This window comes from Lynx rufus, unplaced genomic scaffold (assembly GCF_022079265.1).
Source record: "Lynx rufus isolate CCGP_SWC_20201006 ecotype Redwood Valley unplaced genomic scaffold, mLynRuf1.p SCAF_8, whole genome shotgun sequence".
Classification (NCBI taxonomy): Eukaryota; Metazoa; Chordata; class Mammalia; order Carnivora; family Felidae; genus Lynx; species Lynx rufus.
The window spans coordinates 79,435,207-79,453,436 of record NW_025814896.1 but is presented as its reverse complement, the minus strand read 5'-3'; the positions used below and the strand labels follow the sequence as shown (position 1 = coordinate 79,453,436).

The 18,230-nt window shown below is 35.1% G+C and overlaps 1 protein-coding gene across 1 annotated transcript in view; it reads right to left on the bottom strand.

The window, feature by feature from the left end:
• Positions 1 to 18,230, bottom strand: part of SANBR (SANT and BTB domain regulator of CSR) — a 63,200-nt gene that overhangs the window by 28,206 nt on the left and 16,764 nt on the right. The window contains exons 6-11 of the mRNA XM_047069636.1: positions 15,149 to 15,207; positions 12,492 to 12,652; positions 7,951 to 8,037; positions 7,728 to 7,838; positions 5,323 to 5,446; positions 1,700 to 1,852 (exon numbers count right to left, since the gene is read on the bottom strand). Coding sequence (XP_046925592.1) covers positions 1,700 to 1,852; positions 5,323 to 5,446; positions 7,728 to 7,838; positions 7,951 to 8,037; positions 12,492 to 12,652; positions 15,149 to 15,207 — 695 coding nt within the window. The remainder of the gene's footprint in view (positions 1 to 1,699; positions 1,853 to 5,322; positions 5,447 to 7,727; positions 7,839 to 7,950; positions 8,038 to 12,491; positions 12,653 to 15,148; positions 15,208 to 18,230) is intronic.

The following is an 18,230-nucleotide window of genomic DNA, read 5'->3' as shown; positions in this document are numbered from 1 at the left end:
CTGGGCTCTGCCTTAGGCTATCTGCTCTTCTTATGCTTACCCATACCTGCTGGTTTCAATTCTTACTTATTTGCAAAGAGACTTAAAATTATCACCTCCAGGTAGCCAATTCTCTGAGCCCTAAGACCCATGCATCTAACACTCTTTGTTAGACACCTCAATCTCAGACTGTCCAAAGCAGAACTCATGAGCTTCTCTCCAAACCAGATTCCCTTCTTGTTTCCTTGTCAGTAGACAGCACTACCACCACCCAGGAGCACAAGCAAGAAACTGAGTTATCCTCGACTCCTTCTTCCTCTGAGGTATAATCCACCAGGCCATTTCAGTTTTACTTCCTAAATACTGAATTCATCTCTACGACCCTAGGCCAAACTATCATCTCTCTCTAAGACTACCACGGTAACTTCCTCTTGTACCTGACTGCACTTACTATTCCCAAGCCACTCTCCATCCACACTGTAAGTGATTTTCAAAATACAAAATAAAGAAAAAACTGTAACATGGCCTACAAGGTCCTGGCCCTGCAGGGCCTATTTACCCTGCCAAGTTTTTCTCAAACTATATGTTTTCTACAAAAGGCAGTTTCTTTCAGTCTCTCTCATTCACTGTGTTTCTTTTGGCTTTGGTATTCAGATTAGAATGCTCTTTCTTTTCCTCTTTGCTTCATATACTCCTATCCATTCTTCAGATCTCAACTGAATGCCAACTCCTTGACTTGAATGCCCACATCAGACCAGTCTATTATAGATATTTACGGCCCTGTGTACTTCTTCAAACATTTCCTTGCATGCTTTTTTTTCCTTTTGATAGTACTGTATGAACTAAAAGCTCCACGAAAGCGGAAACAATCTAATTTTACAGAAATTAGATTATTCTCTGACTTGCACAGTGTGTGAAACAGCTTTGGTGCTTTATAAATAACTGCTGTATGGATGAGGAAGAGAAGGAGGAGGAAGAGCTTTAGATTCTTTCCCCCCCATTTATGAAATCTAATTATATAACCTTTTCAAAAGTGTTACGGATCAAGGACTCTAACCTACAGCAACACTCACATATTGTACCAAGATATATGTGCAAGGATGTTCATTACAACACTGTAATACCATCAATCTGGAAATAATCTAAATGTTGATCGACAGGAGGATGGTTAAATAAATTGTGATATATGCACGGCTTAGGATATTAAACTGCAGTAAAAGAAAATGAAAGATAACCTAAGTATACTGTTGATCTAAAAGGGTAGAATAGTATGAATAGTATGATCAGATTTCCAATACCAAAACATTGCATATAATTTGTGTCTGAAATGTATAAAATGTCTGAAAGGAAACTGTTAACTGGTTACCTCTAAGACAAGATGCAGAACAAGGGAGTGGTGTAGAGAGGGTCTCCTACTTTTTACTATACTTATTTTTTGTATTCTTTAAAGTCTTTCCTACAGGAATGTATCACCTTTATACTTTGTACTTTATACTACACTTTTGGGTCATGATCTCAGTTCATGGGTTCAAACCCTGTATCAGGCTCTGGGCTGATAGCGCAGAGCCTGCTTGGGATTCTCTCTCCCTCTCTCCCTGCTCCTCCCACGCACTCTCTCCATCCCTCTCTCTCAAAATAAATAAATAAACTTAAAAATTAAAATAAATAAATAAGTAGATAAAATCTAAAAAACCCCAAAACAACAAAAAACAAAATTTACCTTTGTTAGCTGAGTGGGATCAAACCGAAGAACCTTTTGGTTACAACAGGGATAAATACCAGTGCCAACAGTACTCAGTGAACTTGCTGCAGTTGGATAAACCACTGTTTCTGAGTGATACTGACAATGTGAAAATTCTATACAGAGAAAAGCCTGAAAAAAGAAATATATAAAAGCAATGATTATTCCCACAATGAAATTATACATCTCAAAAAATTTATACTTAAGACACATAATGTATATTCCATTTACATAATATGTACAGAAAAACAAATCTTTAGAGATACAAAGAAGATTAGAGGTTGCCTAGGGTTGGAGATAGACTGGGAAATGGCAGCAAATGGACACAAGGGACCTTTTTGGAATGATGGAAATGTACTAAAATTGGATGGTGGTAATGGTTACACAACTCTGTAAATTTACTAAAAATCACTGAATTGTACATTTAAAATGAATTAATTTTATGGCAGGTAATTATACCTCAGTAAAGCTATTAAAAAGCAAGAATAAAAATACTTTATTCAAAATTCAGGTGCATTAAGTTGATCTTGATGTACATCTAATTTTATAAATGGCTAATCACATAAAAAGTTTTCCAAGGAAAAAAATGAAATAAAATTTGCCTCACTTGATTATTCCTAGACATATTTTTTAAGATAAATATTTAGCACCAATATTAGTGAAAACTATGGAACAATTCTGAATCACTGGTCAAAAACTGACCAAGCTTTAATTATAAAATTAATAGTTTTCAGATGTGTTTTAAGTTCGTAAAATAATTTAAAGAAAATTTAAAAATTAACAATTTTAAGCACTGATGTTGAACCTAAGAGCAGTAAAAGATAGTCTATGATGAGGAGCACAGGGCAAGCTGACAGCAAAGTACAGGCTAACAGCACACTCCCTCAAGGTGGGCCATGTATGATATCTCCTGGACACTTCCAAAAACAGGAAAGGAAAAAAAAAAAACAAAGCCTCCAAATGGTTAAACTAATAAGAGTCTCCATCAGTTCACAAGAAAAAGGCAATCTCCTCAATAGCCTAAAGTCCAGGAACTCCCCTACTGTCTTAATGTTAATGCTTTGTTAGAGGGAAAAACAACCTTAGCTTGACAATAGTTAGGTCTCCAGTAAGTCTTTAGCATATGAAAGTCTCTTTGGAAACTTCTCTTTGACTTTACCTATCCCAAGTCCATGGTATATAACCAGCCATTCTACACAACCCCAATGCAGCTCTTCCTGCCCATGGGTCCTGTCCCTGTGCTTTAATAAAGTCACCTTTTTTGCACCAAAGACATCTTCAAGAATTCTTTCTTGGCCATCAGCTCCAAGCCCCATGATCCCCACCATCACCCCAAAACTTCATCAGTCTATATTCAAAAGTCTTTGCTGTTAGTTCCCATTATGATTTTCAAATGGTTTTTAATTTAAAAATATGGAGTCTGATTAAAGCTATAGGGTGCACATACACAAAATATTTTGCATATGAGCTATTTTATGGGTTTATAACCTCTCCGTAATATATATATATATATTTTTAAGTGTTTATTTATTTATTTTGAGAGAGAGAATACCAAGCAGGCTCCATCACAGCCCACAGCCTGACGCAGGGCTTGATCTAAAGACCCTGAGATTGCGACCTGAGCCAAAATCAAGAGTCGGACACTTAACTGACTGAACCACCCAGGCACCCCTAATTGGATTTATTGAAGTGTAACATTCATATAGTAAAATTTATCCTTATACAGTAAACTTCATCCTTTTTATGAGGTGTGACAAATGCATTTAGTCACGTAACTACCACCACAGTCAAAGCCTAAGCCACTTCCATCAGCCTAGAAACTCCCCTAGGCCCCTTTTGAGTTCCTTCTTCCACCCTACCCTCACGCAACACTGATCTGTTTACTGTTTCTATAGTTTTGGCTCTTCCGGAATGTCATGTAACTAGAATCATACTGTATTTAGATTTTTGAGTCTGGCTTCTTTTACTTAGAAAATGGATTTGAAATTTATGCACACTGTTTTATGTGTCAGTTTATTCCTTTTTAGTGATGTATAAATGCATCACAGTATGTTTATCCACCCACCCATGAAGGACTTTATAGTGTCCTACTTTGGGTCCATTATGAAAAAAAGCCACCATAATAAACATTTCCATACAGGTTTTCATGTGAACATAGATTTTTATTTCTCTTGGGTAATTACCTAGAAGTAGGATTGCTGGATTGTGTGGCTAATGTAAGTTTAACATTTACCATGCTTAATAGTTTCCCAAAGTCCTTGAGTCATTTTGCATTCCTACCAGCTATGTATGAGAGTTCTAGTTGCTCCACACCCTCACCAGCACTATTTACTATCAGGCTGGTGTATGTAGTAGTCTTCCCTACAATGGAGTGTCACTAATAATCAAGGCTATCAGGCTTCTAAAATCTAACTTATTTAGCATTTAGAACACAGAAAATGTGAGGGATTTTTTTCACTTTTTTATAGCATATTGAAGAGTGAGTTATAATATTTAATATTTATTATGGGGGCGCCTGGTTGGCTCAGTTGGTTAAGCATCCAACTCTTGATTTTGGCTCAGGTCATGATATTGAGGTTGATCCCTGTTCAGGATTCTCTCTTCCTCTTCCTCTGCCCCTCCCCCTTTTCTCATGCTGTCTCTTAAAAAAATCCAATTAAAAAATTGTGGGGACTAGAGTTCACTGGGTGGAAACTTACACAGTTTGAAAAAACTCACTCTGATGGTTCTGATAAGCTGCTCTTCTTTCTATCTACCAAAAATCATTACTCAAGTGAGAGAGGAAAATTAGTGAGGAAAGGAGATATTAGGGATTTATAAAAAATTTTATGTAGAACACTCTAGATTTATACCTAACACTAATTAGGAATGACTGTGACCTATTAAAATCTATTTATTTTATAAAATTATTTATTACAGTTACCTTCATATAGTAAGCTTCTTGTGGTTTTATTACAGACTTCATTTATTTTTAAAAAATGAACAAAATCTTTTAACCTTTTTGGGAACACAACTACAATAAGCTACAATAAGAAGAGCACATATCAATAGTACCATATCTACAAAGTGCTTCTGAATTTTTGAAGAAATTAATGGGCTAACAGAGAAAGTCTGGCTTAAAATAACTAAAGGTAGTAAGGACTTTGTTGGTTTTTTTCCCACTGAAAAAACAGATTGGGTCACTTAAAACCTGTTGGTTTTCTAAAAATTAGGCAAGGTGTTGATTGTTTCAGCAATGAAAGTAAAAAGGAAGACAAAGATACACAGTAAGAGAGATGAAACCAGATGGAAGGAATGTTTAATAGTGTTACCGTTTTGCCACTAGTTTCTTTAAAAAGATGTCAGATATTGTCTAAACACATCCAAACATACTAAACATCCTGTATTAAAAGAGCCTACTATGCGGGGTGCCTGGTTGGCTCAGTCAGTAGAGTATGCAATGCCTGATCCTGGGGTTGTGAATTCAAGCTCCATGTTGGATGTAGAGATTACTTACAAACAAAATCTTAAAAAAAAAAAACAAAAACAAAAAAAGGGAGAGCCCGCTATGAATGTTTACAGAACAAGATATTAAAAAGAAAAAAAAAAAAAAAAACCCTCACCTGATAACATCTTGAACAAGTTAGCCAGTTGACTGTTCCCCACAAGCGCCAATATACATCTCTCCAAGATTTTAATTCTTCAAAAAGACTATTCAAATACTCATGAACATCCCAAGTCTTATCCCTGGGGAAAAGAGCCTCAATTATTATCTTATTTTACAAGCAAGTAATATAAACAATTTGTTTTCAGTACATGTTTTTAAATTTGTGGCTTATTTCCAGTAACATTCCCCAAATGTTGGTTGTGGGATGGACTATACTGACAGTAGATAAAATTTCATTTGGAGTTTGTTTATTCTCTTTTTCTGTGGACACAAGAAAAAGATATAAAAGACTGAACGCCAAATTATTTTGCTAAACTATACAAATTATTTTGCTAAGCTATGTTAAATGCAGTTTGAGCAGACTAACAGTTGAGACTTAGGCATATGTTGCTAAATAGAACCTTTATTCTAATTGTACATATTATAGAATAAGTTGTTATTAATTATTGGTGATTCTAAACATTACATTAATATATTATTTATATTATTTTCAAAAGGAATTCTCCAATAATTCAATAATATAGTAATATATAATCAGGTCTTAGTAACATACATTTTTAAGTTATAAACTTAAAAAATAGCAAAGACTTAAAACCCTATTGGCTATGTCCATATGTAACTCATGTTCCTATTTTTCCCAAATCCCTTAATCTTTTGAACTTTTGCTATTTTTGTCCTTAGTTCAACAAATAACAAGATGTCATGATGTTATTACAAATTACATAGGCACATCTGTTTTAATTAAAGACAACTGAAAAAATATCAACAGCTAACTTGCACGGAAATGCTTTAAATAAATCAAAAATGGATGTTGAAGTCAATATCAATTTTTTTCAAATAGTATTAATAGTTATTGCTGTCAGAATGAAAGTGCTTTCCAAAAGGTGAAATCAAGTCTTAAGACAAAGAAGTATAACATCCTAGGTGCTTACAATAACTAATGAAGATTTCCCTGATTATCATATGAAGACAAAAATGAAACATTTTAAACATGACTGTAAAGGGTGCCTGGCTGGCTCAGTTGGAGGTGCATGGAACTCTTCATCTCAGAGCCATGAGTTCAAGCCCTATGTTGGGTGTAGAAATTACTAAAAAAAATAAACTTAAAAAAATAAAAATAAAATAAACATGACTATGCTATTAATACTAGGGTCATATGTGTTTATTTATATTTGTTTTAATGTTTAAAATATGCAATTTAACATTTATAGTGAACAAAAGTGCTATACATTTTTATCATAGAAGAAAAAAACAAACAAAATTAAAAGCATCCATAATATTATTACTTAAAGGTAACACCACAGTTTACACTTTGGCAAAATGTTTCTAGTTTTATGAACTTTCTTCCCCCCACTTAATTCACGACTAACAACTTGCTACATAAGTACACATTCTTTTACAACATTATTCTCAAAGGTTGCACATTGAGAATGGATTAGAATTAATCTCCCCCCAACCGATAATGAGAACTAGTTTTGAACCTAAAAGAGAATAAGAAAAGACTACGTACTAATGAAATACTGACAAAGTATGAAGAATAAATAGATTATGGAAAATTCAATTTTAAAGACAATTTCCTCATTCACCAAAATTTACCTGAAAGTAAATTTGGTTCTCTGTCAAATTCAATATAACATTTGCATAAATAAAATCTGTTAGGGAAATAATTTTTAATGACAGTGACCAGAATATCTTTCAAGATTAATGTGGAATAATTTTTACTATTTTAAAGTTTAAAAAATCATGAAATTTACTTAGTAAATAAAATAAAACTTTTGCAAAACTTTGTTTTGAAAGTAGCATTTTTTTAAATTTTTAAAAAATGTTTATGTATTTTTTTTGTTGTTGTTAACGTTTACTCACTTTTTGAGAGACAGAGCACAGAACGGAGAGGGAGACACAGAATCGGAAGCAGGCTCCAGGCTCTGAGCTGTCAGCACAGAGCCCGACATGGGGCTCCAACTCATGAACTGTGAGATCACGACCTGAGTTGAAGTCGGACACTGAACCGACTGAGCCACCCAGGCGCCCCAAATGTTTATGTATTTTTGATAGACAGAGACAGAGTGCAAGCAGGGGAGGGACAGAGAGACACAATTCGAAGCAGGATCCAGGCTCTGAGCTGTCAGCACACAGCCCAATGTGGGGTTCAAATTCACAAATCGTGAGATCATGACCTGAGCCAAAGTTGGATGCTTAACCAACTGAGCCACGAAGGCACCCCGAAAGTAGCATCTTTCTAAGTCAAAGTTGGATTACATTCAGAGAAAAATGTTATCCTATGCCTTATAATACTAGTTAATGTTTTTAGACAAACACTAGTAATTCACATTTAAAAGCTATATTTTATTGTTACTGCACCTTATGTGAATGTAGATAATATTTCCATGTTGATCCACATTGATTTTTCCAGGAATGCAAGGAATTCTTCTTTCTGTTTCTTTTGTTAAAAGTTTCTTACACAAACAGCATCTATAACACAAAGAACATACAAAAATATCCAAGGAGAAAAATTTTAAATGTAGTAAAATTAAAGAATTTAGCTGCACTGTACAGAATATCAAAGAAAAATACATCACCATACCTGTATAATGTCGCTGCATTATTCCGAGAATCTGGGTTCAAGTACTCAGGATCAAAAAGTCTTTCAATCTTCTTACAAAAAAGTTTACTATTAACAACAAATGATGGACAAATTAATTTTCTATGTTTACATTATGAAAATTACTTGATAGTGATGAAAATAAATACTGATCTACCTGCATATGTAGAAAATAAAATTAATAAATCCTTAGAGAGCCACTCTGGGGATTTACGATATATTTATAGTGTTCTAAGTAAATAAACCTATTAATGAGAACTGCTTAATTAAGAATGTATTTTCAGGGGTGCCTGAGTGGCTCAACTGGTTAAATGTCTGACTTCAGCTTAGGTCATGATCTCACACTTCGTGGGTTTGAGTTCTGGGTTGAGCTCTGCGCTGACAGCTCTGTGTTTCCTCCTCTCTCTGTCCTTCCCCCACTTTTGCGCACTCTCTCTCTCAAAAATAAATAAACATAAAAAAAAAAAGAATGTATTTTCACAGGAATATTTGGTAAAAATAGTCAAGATTGAGGAACTTGAAAACTTAAGAATCCTGGGTCTACCAATAATAACTTGGCATATTTGAACGTTGTTTTCTCATCTATAAAATGGGGTTAATATGGGGTGCCTGGGTGGCTCAGGTTAAGTGTCCAACTTCAGCTCAGGTCATGATCTCGTGGTTCGTGAGTTCAAGCCCTGTATCAGCCTCTGTGCTGATAGCTCAGAGCCTGGAGCCTGCTTTGGATTCTGCATCTCCCTCTCTCAGTTCCTCCCCCACTCACACTCTGTCTCTCTCTCTCAAAAATAAATAAAGATTAAAAAATAAAATAAAATAAAATGGGATTAATAATCCCAAATTCACAAGGTTTTATGAGGGTTAAATGAATAGTGTTTTTAAAGAGTGCCAGATATAGCATTAAGCAATTGATATATATTAACAAAAACTTACTGATTATACATACTATGAGCAAACTTTAAGTCTTATGTCATTAATTCGAAGTGTATGTCCTGAGGCTAGGTCTGGATTTAGGATATGAATCCCATTTTTAAATATTTAGCTCTCAGATAATTGCCCTCTGTCTCATCCCCCCTAAGGACTAAACTTTTGTATAATCCCCTGCATTAGCAATTTCCCCCTCTGGAATGAATCATTTTGATTAGCATATAAACATTATCTAGTATCTACCTTAAAAAAAAATCGTCTCCTGGGCCTACCTATCCCTAATGGCTAACTGCTAAAATTTTTAGTATTCATTTAGAGCAAAACATCGGGAAAAAAGTTTGTCTAAATCTAATTGGTCACATTTCTGTCCTCATTTTACTCTACATGGTAGCTGCATTCTACACATTTGATCACTTAATCACCTCCCTACTTCTTTTTTTTTTAAGATTTTATTTTTAAGTAATCTCTGTACCCAGTGTAGGGCTTGAACTCACAACCCTGAGATCAAGAGTTGCATGCTCTATTGACTGAGCCAGCCAGCGCCCCAATCACTGCCCCACTTTTGAAACTATCTTTCCTTTTATCTTCCCTTTGACTCACTGGCTCCTCCTTCTCAGGCCACTAAATGGCCACTCCTCTGTTGAACCTCTAAATATTGGATAGTCTTTATCAATATTCTCTTGCTAACAATTGGAAAATTAAATAAACAGCATTTAAAATAGCACCCAAAATTTTTTACCTAGGAATTAAAAAAAAAAAAGTATCTCTACACTGAAAACTATAAAACGTTGCTAAGATAAATGGAGGATTATACCATGTTCATGGACTGAAAGAGCCAGTACAATTGAGATCTCAAATCTTTTCAAATATAATCAATGTTAACATCAAACTCCAGCAAGTGTGTGTGTGTGTGTGTGTGTGTGTGTGTGTGTCTACGAGAGAGAGACAGAAAGAGAAAACGAGCAGGCTGATTCCATATAAATTATGCAAAAATGGAAAGGACTTAACATGGCCAAAATGGCAATCTTGAAAAAAGGCTAAGCTGGAGAATTTAGATTACTACATAGCAAAAAATATTATAAAGCCACTGTAATTAAGGCAGTGGGCTACTGATACCAATACAAACAAAAAAATCAATGAGACTAGACAGCTACATGCAAAGTAATGAAATCGGATCACTTTCTCACACCATACACAAAAAAAAACCCCTCAAAACAGATTAAAAACCTAAGCGAGAGACTTGACACCATAAAACTCATAGAAGAAAACACAGTCAATTTCTTTGACATTGACCTTTCCAACTTTTTTCTAGATATGTCTCCTTAGGCAAGGAAAACAAAAGCAAAAATAAACTATCGTGACTACACCAAAATAAAAAACTTTTGCATGGCAAAGGAGATCATCAACAAAACAAAAAGGCAACCTATTGAATGGGAGAAGATATTTGAAATGATACATCCAATAAGAGGTTAATATCCAAAATATATACAAAACTTATACAACTCAACACCCCAAAAAACAATCCAATTAAAAAATGATTGGAAAAGTAAATAGACACTTTCCCAAAGAAGACATACACATGGCCAACAGACATGAAAAGATGTCAACATCATTAATCATGAGGGGGAAATGTGAATCCAAACCAAAATGAGATATCATCTTACATGTGTCAGAATGGTTAGAATAAAAAGACAAGAAATAACAAGTGATGGCAAGGATGTGGAGAAAAAGGAACCCTTGTGCACTGTTGATGGGAATGTAACTTGGTGCAACCACTATGGAAAACAGAAATGAGTTCCTCAAAAGACTGAAAACAGAACTACCATATGGTCCAGTAATTCCAATACTGGGTATTTACTTCAAGAAAAAAAAAAAAAACACACTAATTTGAAAACATATATGCACCTGTATATTTATTATAGCATTATTTACAATAGCCAACAATGGAAGCAATCTAAGTGTACATCGATATATGAATGGATAAAAAAGATACGGTATACGTGTATATACAGTGGAATATTACTTGGCCATAAAAAGGATGAGATCTTGCCATTTGTGACAACATGGATGGACCTAGAAGGTATAATGCTAAGTGAAATAAGTCAGAGAAAAATCCCATATGATTTCACTTATATGTGGAATCTAAAGAACAAATGAATAAATGAACAAATAAAAAGCAGAATCAGACCTATAAATGCAAAAAACAAACTGCTGGAGGGGAGGGAGGTAAGGGAATGAAGGTGTGAAGGGGTGTAAGGGGTGAAGGAGAGGGTGAAATACAGGCTTCCAGTTACAAAATGAGTAAGTCATAGGATTGTATTGGCATTGTAAGATGACAGATGGTAGCTACATTCGTGGTAAGCACAGCTTAATGCATAGAGTTTTTAAATCACTATGTTATAACCTGAAACTAATGTAACATTATGTGTCAACTGTATTTCAATTTTAAAAAAAAGAAGAGATCAACAGAACAAAATGGAGAGTTTGGAAACACATGGTGCCACTGCAATTCAGTGGAGAAAGAATGGTCTTGCTAAGAAACCTCAGCCAGTTCCATGGTTTCAAATCTATCTACTCTTGTATTTCTATTTTAAGCTCTGATCTCTGACCTAAGCTTCAAACTTATATATCCACCTACCTCTGCTATCTTGCCTGGATGTCCAAAAAGTGTATTAAATATATTAAGTAATCTCAATAAGATCCAAATCCACCTCTTGAACCCTTTACCCCAATCTCTCCTCTATTAATGGTATTACCATCTACTTAGTTGCTCAACCTTAAACCTCAACCTAGTAATTATCCTAGGATACACTCTTTTCCCACATTATTCCATTTGCAATCTGTCGATATTTCTAATAATACACTCTGCATCCATCTACTTCTTTCCAGCTCCACTGCTCCTACTCTAGTCCAAACTCTTTCATCTCTCACCAGATTATCACACTAGCCTCTCCTCATCAGTCTCCTTATTTCTCACATCTGTATAGTCTATTCTTCACAGAGCAACAGGATGGTCTCTTCAAAAACAGATCATGCCACTCCTCTGTTCCCATTCACATTTAGAATAAAGTATACTCTCTTTGCTGTGACTCAAACAGCGCCTAAACTGCCGACCTTATCCCATACTACTCTTCCTCTTTATAATAAAGCCAGTTTTAATCATTTTGAAAATAATTCACTAACACGATATGCTCATATGTACATTGTAAAAAATAAGTACTAATTTTTATCTAGAGTCATTGGCTCTGGATAAATTTTACTTCATTTAAAATAAAACAGAGGGTCAATTGGGTGGCTCAGTCAAGCAGCTGACTCCTGATTTTGGCTCAGGTCATGATCTCGCAGTTCATGGGACTGAGCCCCACGTTGGACTCCACGCTGACAGCGTAAAGCCTACTTGGGATTCTCTCTTTCCCCCTCTCTCTGCCCCTCCCCTGCTCATGCTCTCTCTCTTCTTCTCTCAAAATAAATGAATAAACTTTAAAAAAATAGAAATATTTCTAAATATATTCTAAAAATAGAATATTTCACTAAAATGAAATAGAAATATATTTCTTCTAACAGGAACATTAGGTTAAAAATTAAATTAAAAAAATTACCTCCTAAACTTATCTTTCTTGTCCTTTAAATCATCAACTTCATTATGTGTGAACAGGTCAGCTATACGTGTGAGAAGATTTGCATTAATACAGTTCATGTTGCATGGGGTAGCAACTATGGCATTCATATTCTTGTGGCAATACTGAATACATTGCTCAACCTGAAAAAAAGAATAGAAAATGAATGTTGAAAAGAGTAGCATGAAGGACAATGTCATTTCAATACCTTTCAAAGATAAAATTCATTAAAAGCTAGATCCATGGATTACTAGGCACTAACTGCATGCAGGTTAATCTATACTGGGCTAATCTATACTGTTCCAAAGTGAGCCAGCAGGCCATAGTTGTACAAACCCATACAAAGCTAGAAAAATAATCTTCAATTTTCCTGGCACACTTTAAACAATAATGCAATGAGCATCTTTCATGATTGTGGCAGGTATGTATCTTAGTCCACAAACTCAAGTATACAAGATATGTAATTTCCTAAAACTAGACTTAGTGGCAATTTTAAGCCTCTACTTCTCTGAGTGGCAGAAATATAGTCACTTCAGGGTTTTCTCAGTTGTGTTGTGCTTGCTTTCTGACTTTCTTCCCCTTTCTCCAACCTGAGGTATATTTATTTACTTTTTGAGGTGGCTTTGGGGTTGGGGAAAAGTAGCTCTGGCTAATCATGTATTCTTCCAAATATTTTGTTATGGGAAAAAAAAATATGCTTTAGGGCTTAGATTTCAAAACTCAAACATTAAGGATTCTTTCCATCTCTGCTTTTTTTCTATAACCCTTCCCTGGAACAATTAATACCAGCAACTAAATAGGGAGCAACTAAAGAATAGAAAGAATACAGAGAACTAAGCAAAACCTTAAACACTCAAATAAACAAACTTCAGGGGCACCTGGGTGGCTCAGTCGGTTGAGCGACTGACTTTGGCTCAGGTCATGATCTCACGGTCTGTGAGTTAGAGCCCCGCGTTGGTCTCTGTGCTGACAGCTCGGAGCCTGGAGCCTGCTTCAGATCCTGTGTCTCCCTCTCTCTCTGCCCCTCCCCCGCTCATGCTCTGTCTCTGTCTCAGAAATGAATAAACATAAAAAAAATTTTTAAACAAACTTCACATCTGTTAATATAGCAAAGGAGTACTCTGCCCTAACACAAACATATATAAACATGTGAATGATTAAGAAATTGATTAAATAAAAAGAAACAAATACATTTAAAAAACTTTTTTTTAACATTTATTCATTTTTGAGAGTGAGAGAGACAGAGCACGAGTAAGGGAGGGGCAGAGAGAGAGCGAGACACAGAATCCGAAGCAGGCTCCAGGCTCCCGAGCTGTCAGCACAGGGCCTGACGTGGGGCTCGAACTCATGGACTATGAGATCATGACCTGAATTGAAATTGGACGCTTAACCGACTGAGCCACCCAGGCGCCCCAAGAAACAAATATATTTAATGTTAGAGTCTGATACGTATTTGTATATACTGTGCTTTTCTGTTTTATCAACTACTCCTTAACAACAGACATTAGCATTGGGTTTATACATATACAATTATATTAGTATTTGGGTATTTGTTTTTAATTCACTGATTTGTAAATGAAAGACACAAATAACCAAACATGCTTAAAGAAATTACTTAAATAATGAACAAATATATTCAAATTAATTTTCATTTAATTTGGTTTTACAGCAAAATCCATCTTGGAGTAAAGCTAATTCTGCTTGGTTTCATCTAATACACCAGTAAGCTATTCCTTGAAGATAAATTGTTTGCTGTATAGACGTAATATACAAATGATACATACTAGTTTAACCCCTTCCCAACAGAACAAGAGCAGTTTATTCTAATGGAATTGTAAGTAAGAAGAGTTAGGAATCCCTAGAAAAAGAAAGATGAGACAAAGCTTTCCTGACACAAGAGAAGTCATTTTAGGCCCCCAGATATTTTCTGTGATCTGTGCCCCACTTGCCCAAGCACTACTTCTTACAGAAGTGCCTTTAGGAGGTGTCAGAATTACAAAGAAATACAAAGACCTTAACAGTTAAGAATTTTAAGAGAACAAAGGGAACACAAAACTAACAGTCTCCACCAGGCCTAAAACTGGTAAAAACTCTCATTGCTGTTTCCAAAGTAAGCAAGGCCCTGCACTCCTCACCCAAGATAACAAACCCAAGACCTCATCCAGTTTAAACCCATAGAACCTTGCCCTCTTCCAGTTACCTCTGTTTCATTATAAAATTGAAGTTTCCATCCTAGGTGAAGCACAAGCTTCATTAACATAGCACAGGATGCCCGTGCTACGTCATACCTTTTCTTGGTATGACAGAGCTCCCCTTTATGAATGTGCATCCTAAACCCTAAATAAAAGAAAATGATCACCCCTCCTTGGCGAGTCAAAGCTCTGGAAGTTATTCCCCATGATCTCCTTATTTGCTGCAAATAGTTTCCTTTGTGTGACAACTCTACCTGATGCAGGCTCTTAGCTTAACTCACCGCGAAGCAAATTCCTATTAGTTCAGTTACAGAATCACACTCTTGAATTAACAACTATTTTAGTAAGATGTCTTAGAAATTTCTAGGCACTTGAAGGAAAAATCAAGTTGTATGTTAAATTAAGCATAGGTGAATAAAAGAACTTGGATCTTTTATTAATACTTACCAATGAATCCATTTTCAAAAACTCTGAAGAAATAAGAATTGAAATGACATTTCCTGGCTCTAAAAAAAAAGAAAAAAATTTAATTCTCCTTTTGATTTGTACCTCAATCTCCTCAGGACAAGGTCCTTCTCACCTTAAAAGAGGATGTTACATTATAAGAGCAGTTTATTATAACATTACTACGTCATATGGCTTAGATACACGAAAGAAAGAAAATGCAATGTTAAAATATGGGGTATAGAGAAAGCACATAGTAAATCTGCCCGATAATTAGATTTATATCTAAGTAAAAAGACTCCAGCTAAAGATACGACACATGCAAACTTCTGCTTAACTAAATCAGAGAAAAAGGTAATTAAAATTGAGACTCTAATTTATCACATAAAAAAATCATAGTGAGAAAATCTTTTAAATGATTAATGAAAGCACTTGTTATTAGTGAAGTTATTTCAAAGGCAGTACAATACTTGTCATGAACAATTATTTATTTAAAAGACTCTAAAAGGTAACATAAAATTTACTACTGCAGAAGCGCTAAAGTTACTTCCTAAAGGCAAACTGAGGCGAGGCATAACCAGAGAAAGGGGAATGCTGGTTGACACTACTATTTTGGTAAACCTAAGTCATCTCCTGTGAGGTATATTTAAGGAAAAAAAAATTGTGATTTTTCCCATTATAGCACTGAGATAATCCTTCCAAATAAAGGACTATGCAATGATTAAAATAAGCAATTCCAATCTTTGTTTAAACAATAATGCTAGGTTAAAGGCTCTCAGATAGAAAGAAATGGTGAAGGGGACTGGTGAAAAATTCCTCATGAAAAATTCCTCAGGGAAGAGTAATATAGCTCATTCCAGCTAAGACCACTTGTCTGCATTATTAGAGATTTAAGTAAGCATTCTGGTGGTTTTCCTGGTTAGAATAAAGATTGCTTTTATAAAAGTTTATGTTTGTAGCTACTGATATAAGGTCAAAGATTACAGAGTGACTAGTTTTGCTCCACTTCTTTTACCTTGACTATATGCATAAATGTGCTGGATAAAACATTTTTTTTCTCCCTGCATACTTTAATTTTTTATTTCACATATACATAACCATATCTGAGTGATCTGGAATCTATGGACTCCAACTGGCTGAAAATTTTTATTTAGCAAGCTTGTAATTTTTATTTAAGAACCACCAAAATCTCTTTTCATTAATTTGATCCTTAAAATCTATTAATAATAAGTTTCTTCAGAAAATGTTTATACTATCCCTATAGATTTATTTACTAATAAGAATTTAAAAATATTTTGGGACTGCTACAAATAGCAAATTCTAAGGCACAGACTTTATTAAACTACAAGTGTGATTTCCTATACAATGCTATACCCGACTAAAGATTACTCATTATTCTTCCTTTCATCTAGAACACCAGTTCTCAAACTTTTACTTTTTTTAAGATTGTATTTTTAAGTAATCTCCACACCCAACATGGAGCTTGAACTCACAACCCCGAGACCAAGAGTTGCACGCTCCAATGACTGAACCAGCCAGGCATCCCTGGTTCCCAAACTTTTGATCTTAAGACTCCCTTTTTTGTTGAGATGGGTTAGAACTATCAGTATAAATTAAAACAGGAAAAATTTAAAATATTTAATTCCTTTTAAAAGAATAAAGTCATTATATAATAACATATCTTTATGAAAAATAACTGTATTTTCCAAAATACAAATTAGCAAGAGTAACACTGACATTTTTTACAAATTTCTTCGATATCCAACTTGAGAAGATAGCTGGATTCTATATCTGTTTCTACATTCAGTTTGTGGGTAGTCTTCTCTGATGTTCCATCAAAACTCAACAACTGATAGTTTCTTTTAAAGGTTAGGTGTTATGGAATCTGAAGTCATATCAATGAACTTTTCCTATTCTGTTATCTCAAAGTCAAATGATTTATCTTGCACTTTGAATGGATCTTTGCTTAACCCATGCATGATTTTAACATCACGCACTGTCATTTGGAAAATATTGGTTCACTGAGTTATGCAGATCTTCTAAATGTTGAAACATTTCATTGTACAATATATATAAGGGACACCTGTGTGGCTCAGTCGGTTGAGAGTCTCACTCTTGATTTCGGCTCAGGTCATAACATCAGAGTCATGAGATTGAGCCTTGTGTTGGGCTCTGCACTGAACATGGAGCCTGCTTAAGATTCTCATTCTCTCTCTCTCCCTCCCCCACTACCACTTTCTCACACACACTCTCTAATATATATATGTATATATCTCTCTCTCACATTTGTTAATATCACCACCAGTCTCATCAGAAAAGTCTTTTAAATATGGAGAAACTGTCAAGCATGTGGAAGCAGATACAAGTTTTCCATACTCTCTCACTTGAAACCTTGAATTTTATTATTGACAACAAATACTGTCAGTTGTTTCCCTTCAGTTGCTCAGCTTAATTCATTTTCAAGAAAATATCTTGCCTAAGTCTGAATAACCATAATTTGCCTCTCATTCTTTCAAGTAAAAATGGTTTTCTCTTTTTCAAAAAGCAGCTGGTTTAGCTTGCAACTCAAACAACTGCACAAGTGCTTTTCCTCTAGACAACCATCACACTCTAGTGTGCAGAAGTGCACCTCCCATGCCATCACACAGAACATGGAAAAGATGCATGCTCAAGGGTCAAGAGTTGATCAAATTACTCATCTTTACTGTTTCATCAAGGACATTCTTAAAGTGAGACTGAATTTATTCTTTTCTTTTTTATCTTTTTAACTATGAGCACATGTTATTCAAGAATATGATGACCACTAGTACAGTTTGGTGCCCCTGCCCAGATGTGTGCCCTCCATTACTTCTATACCATGTGAACAAATGGCAACAAAGAAGAAGACCGTAAGATATTAGTATTATTATATATATTGTCTTGACTTTGTGAACCTTCTAAAAGATCTCCAGGACTCTGGGGCACCTGGGTGGCTCAGCTGGTTGAGTGTCTGACTCTTGATTTTGGTTCAGGTCATGATCTCATGGTTGCGAGATTGAGACCTACATTGGACTCTGCGCTGAGCATGAAGCCTGCTTAGGATTCT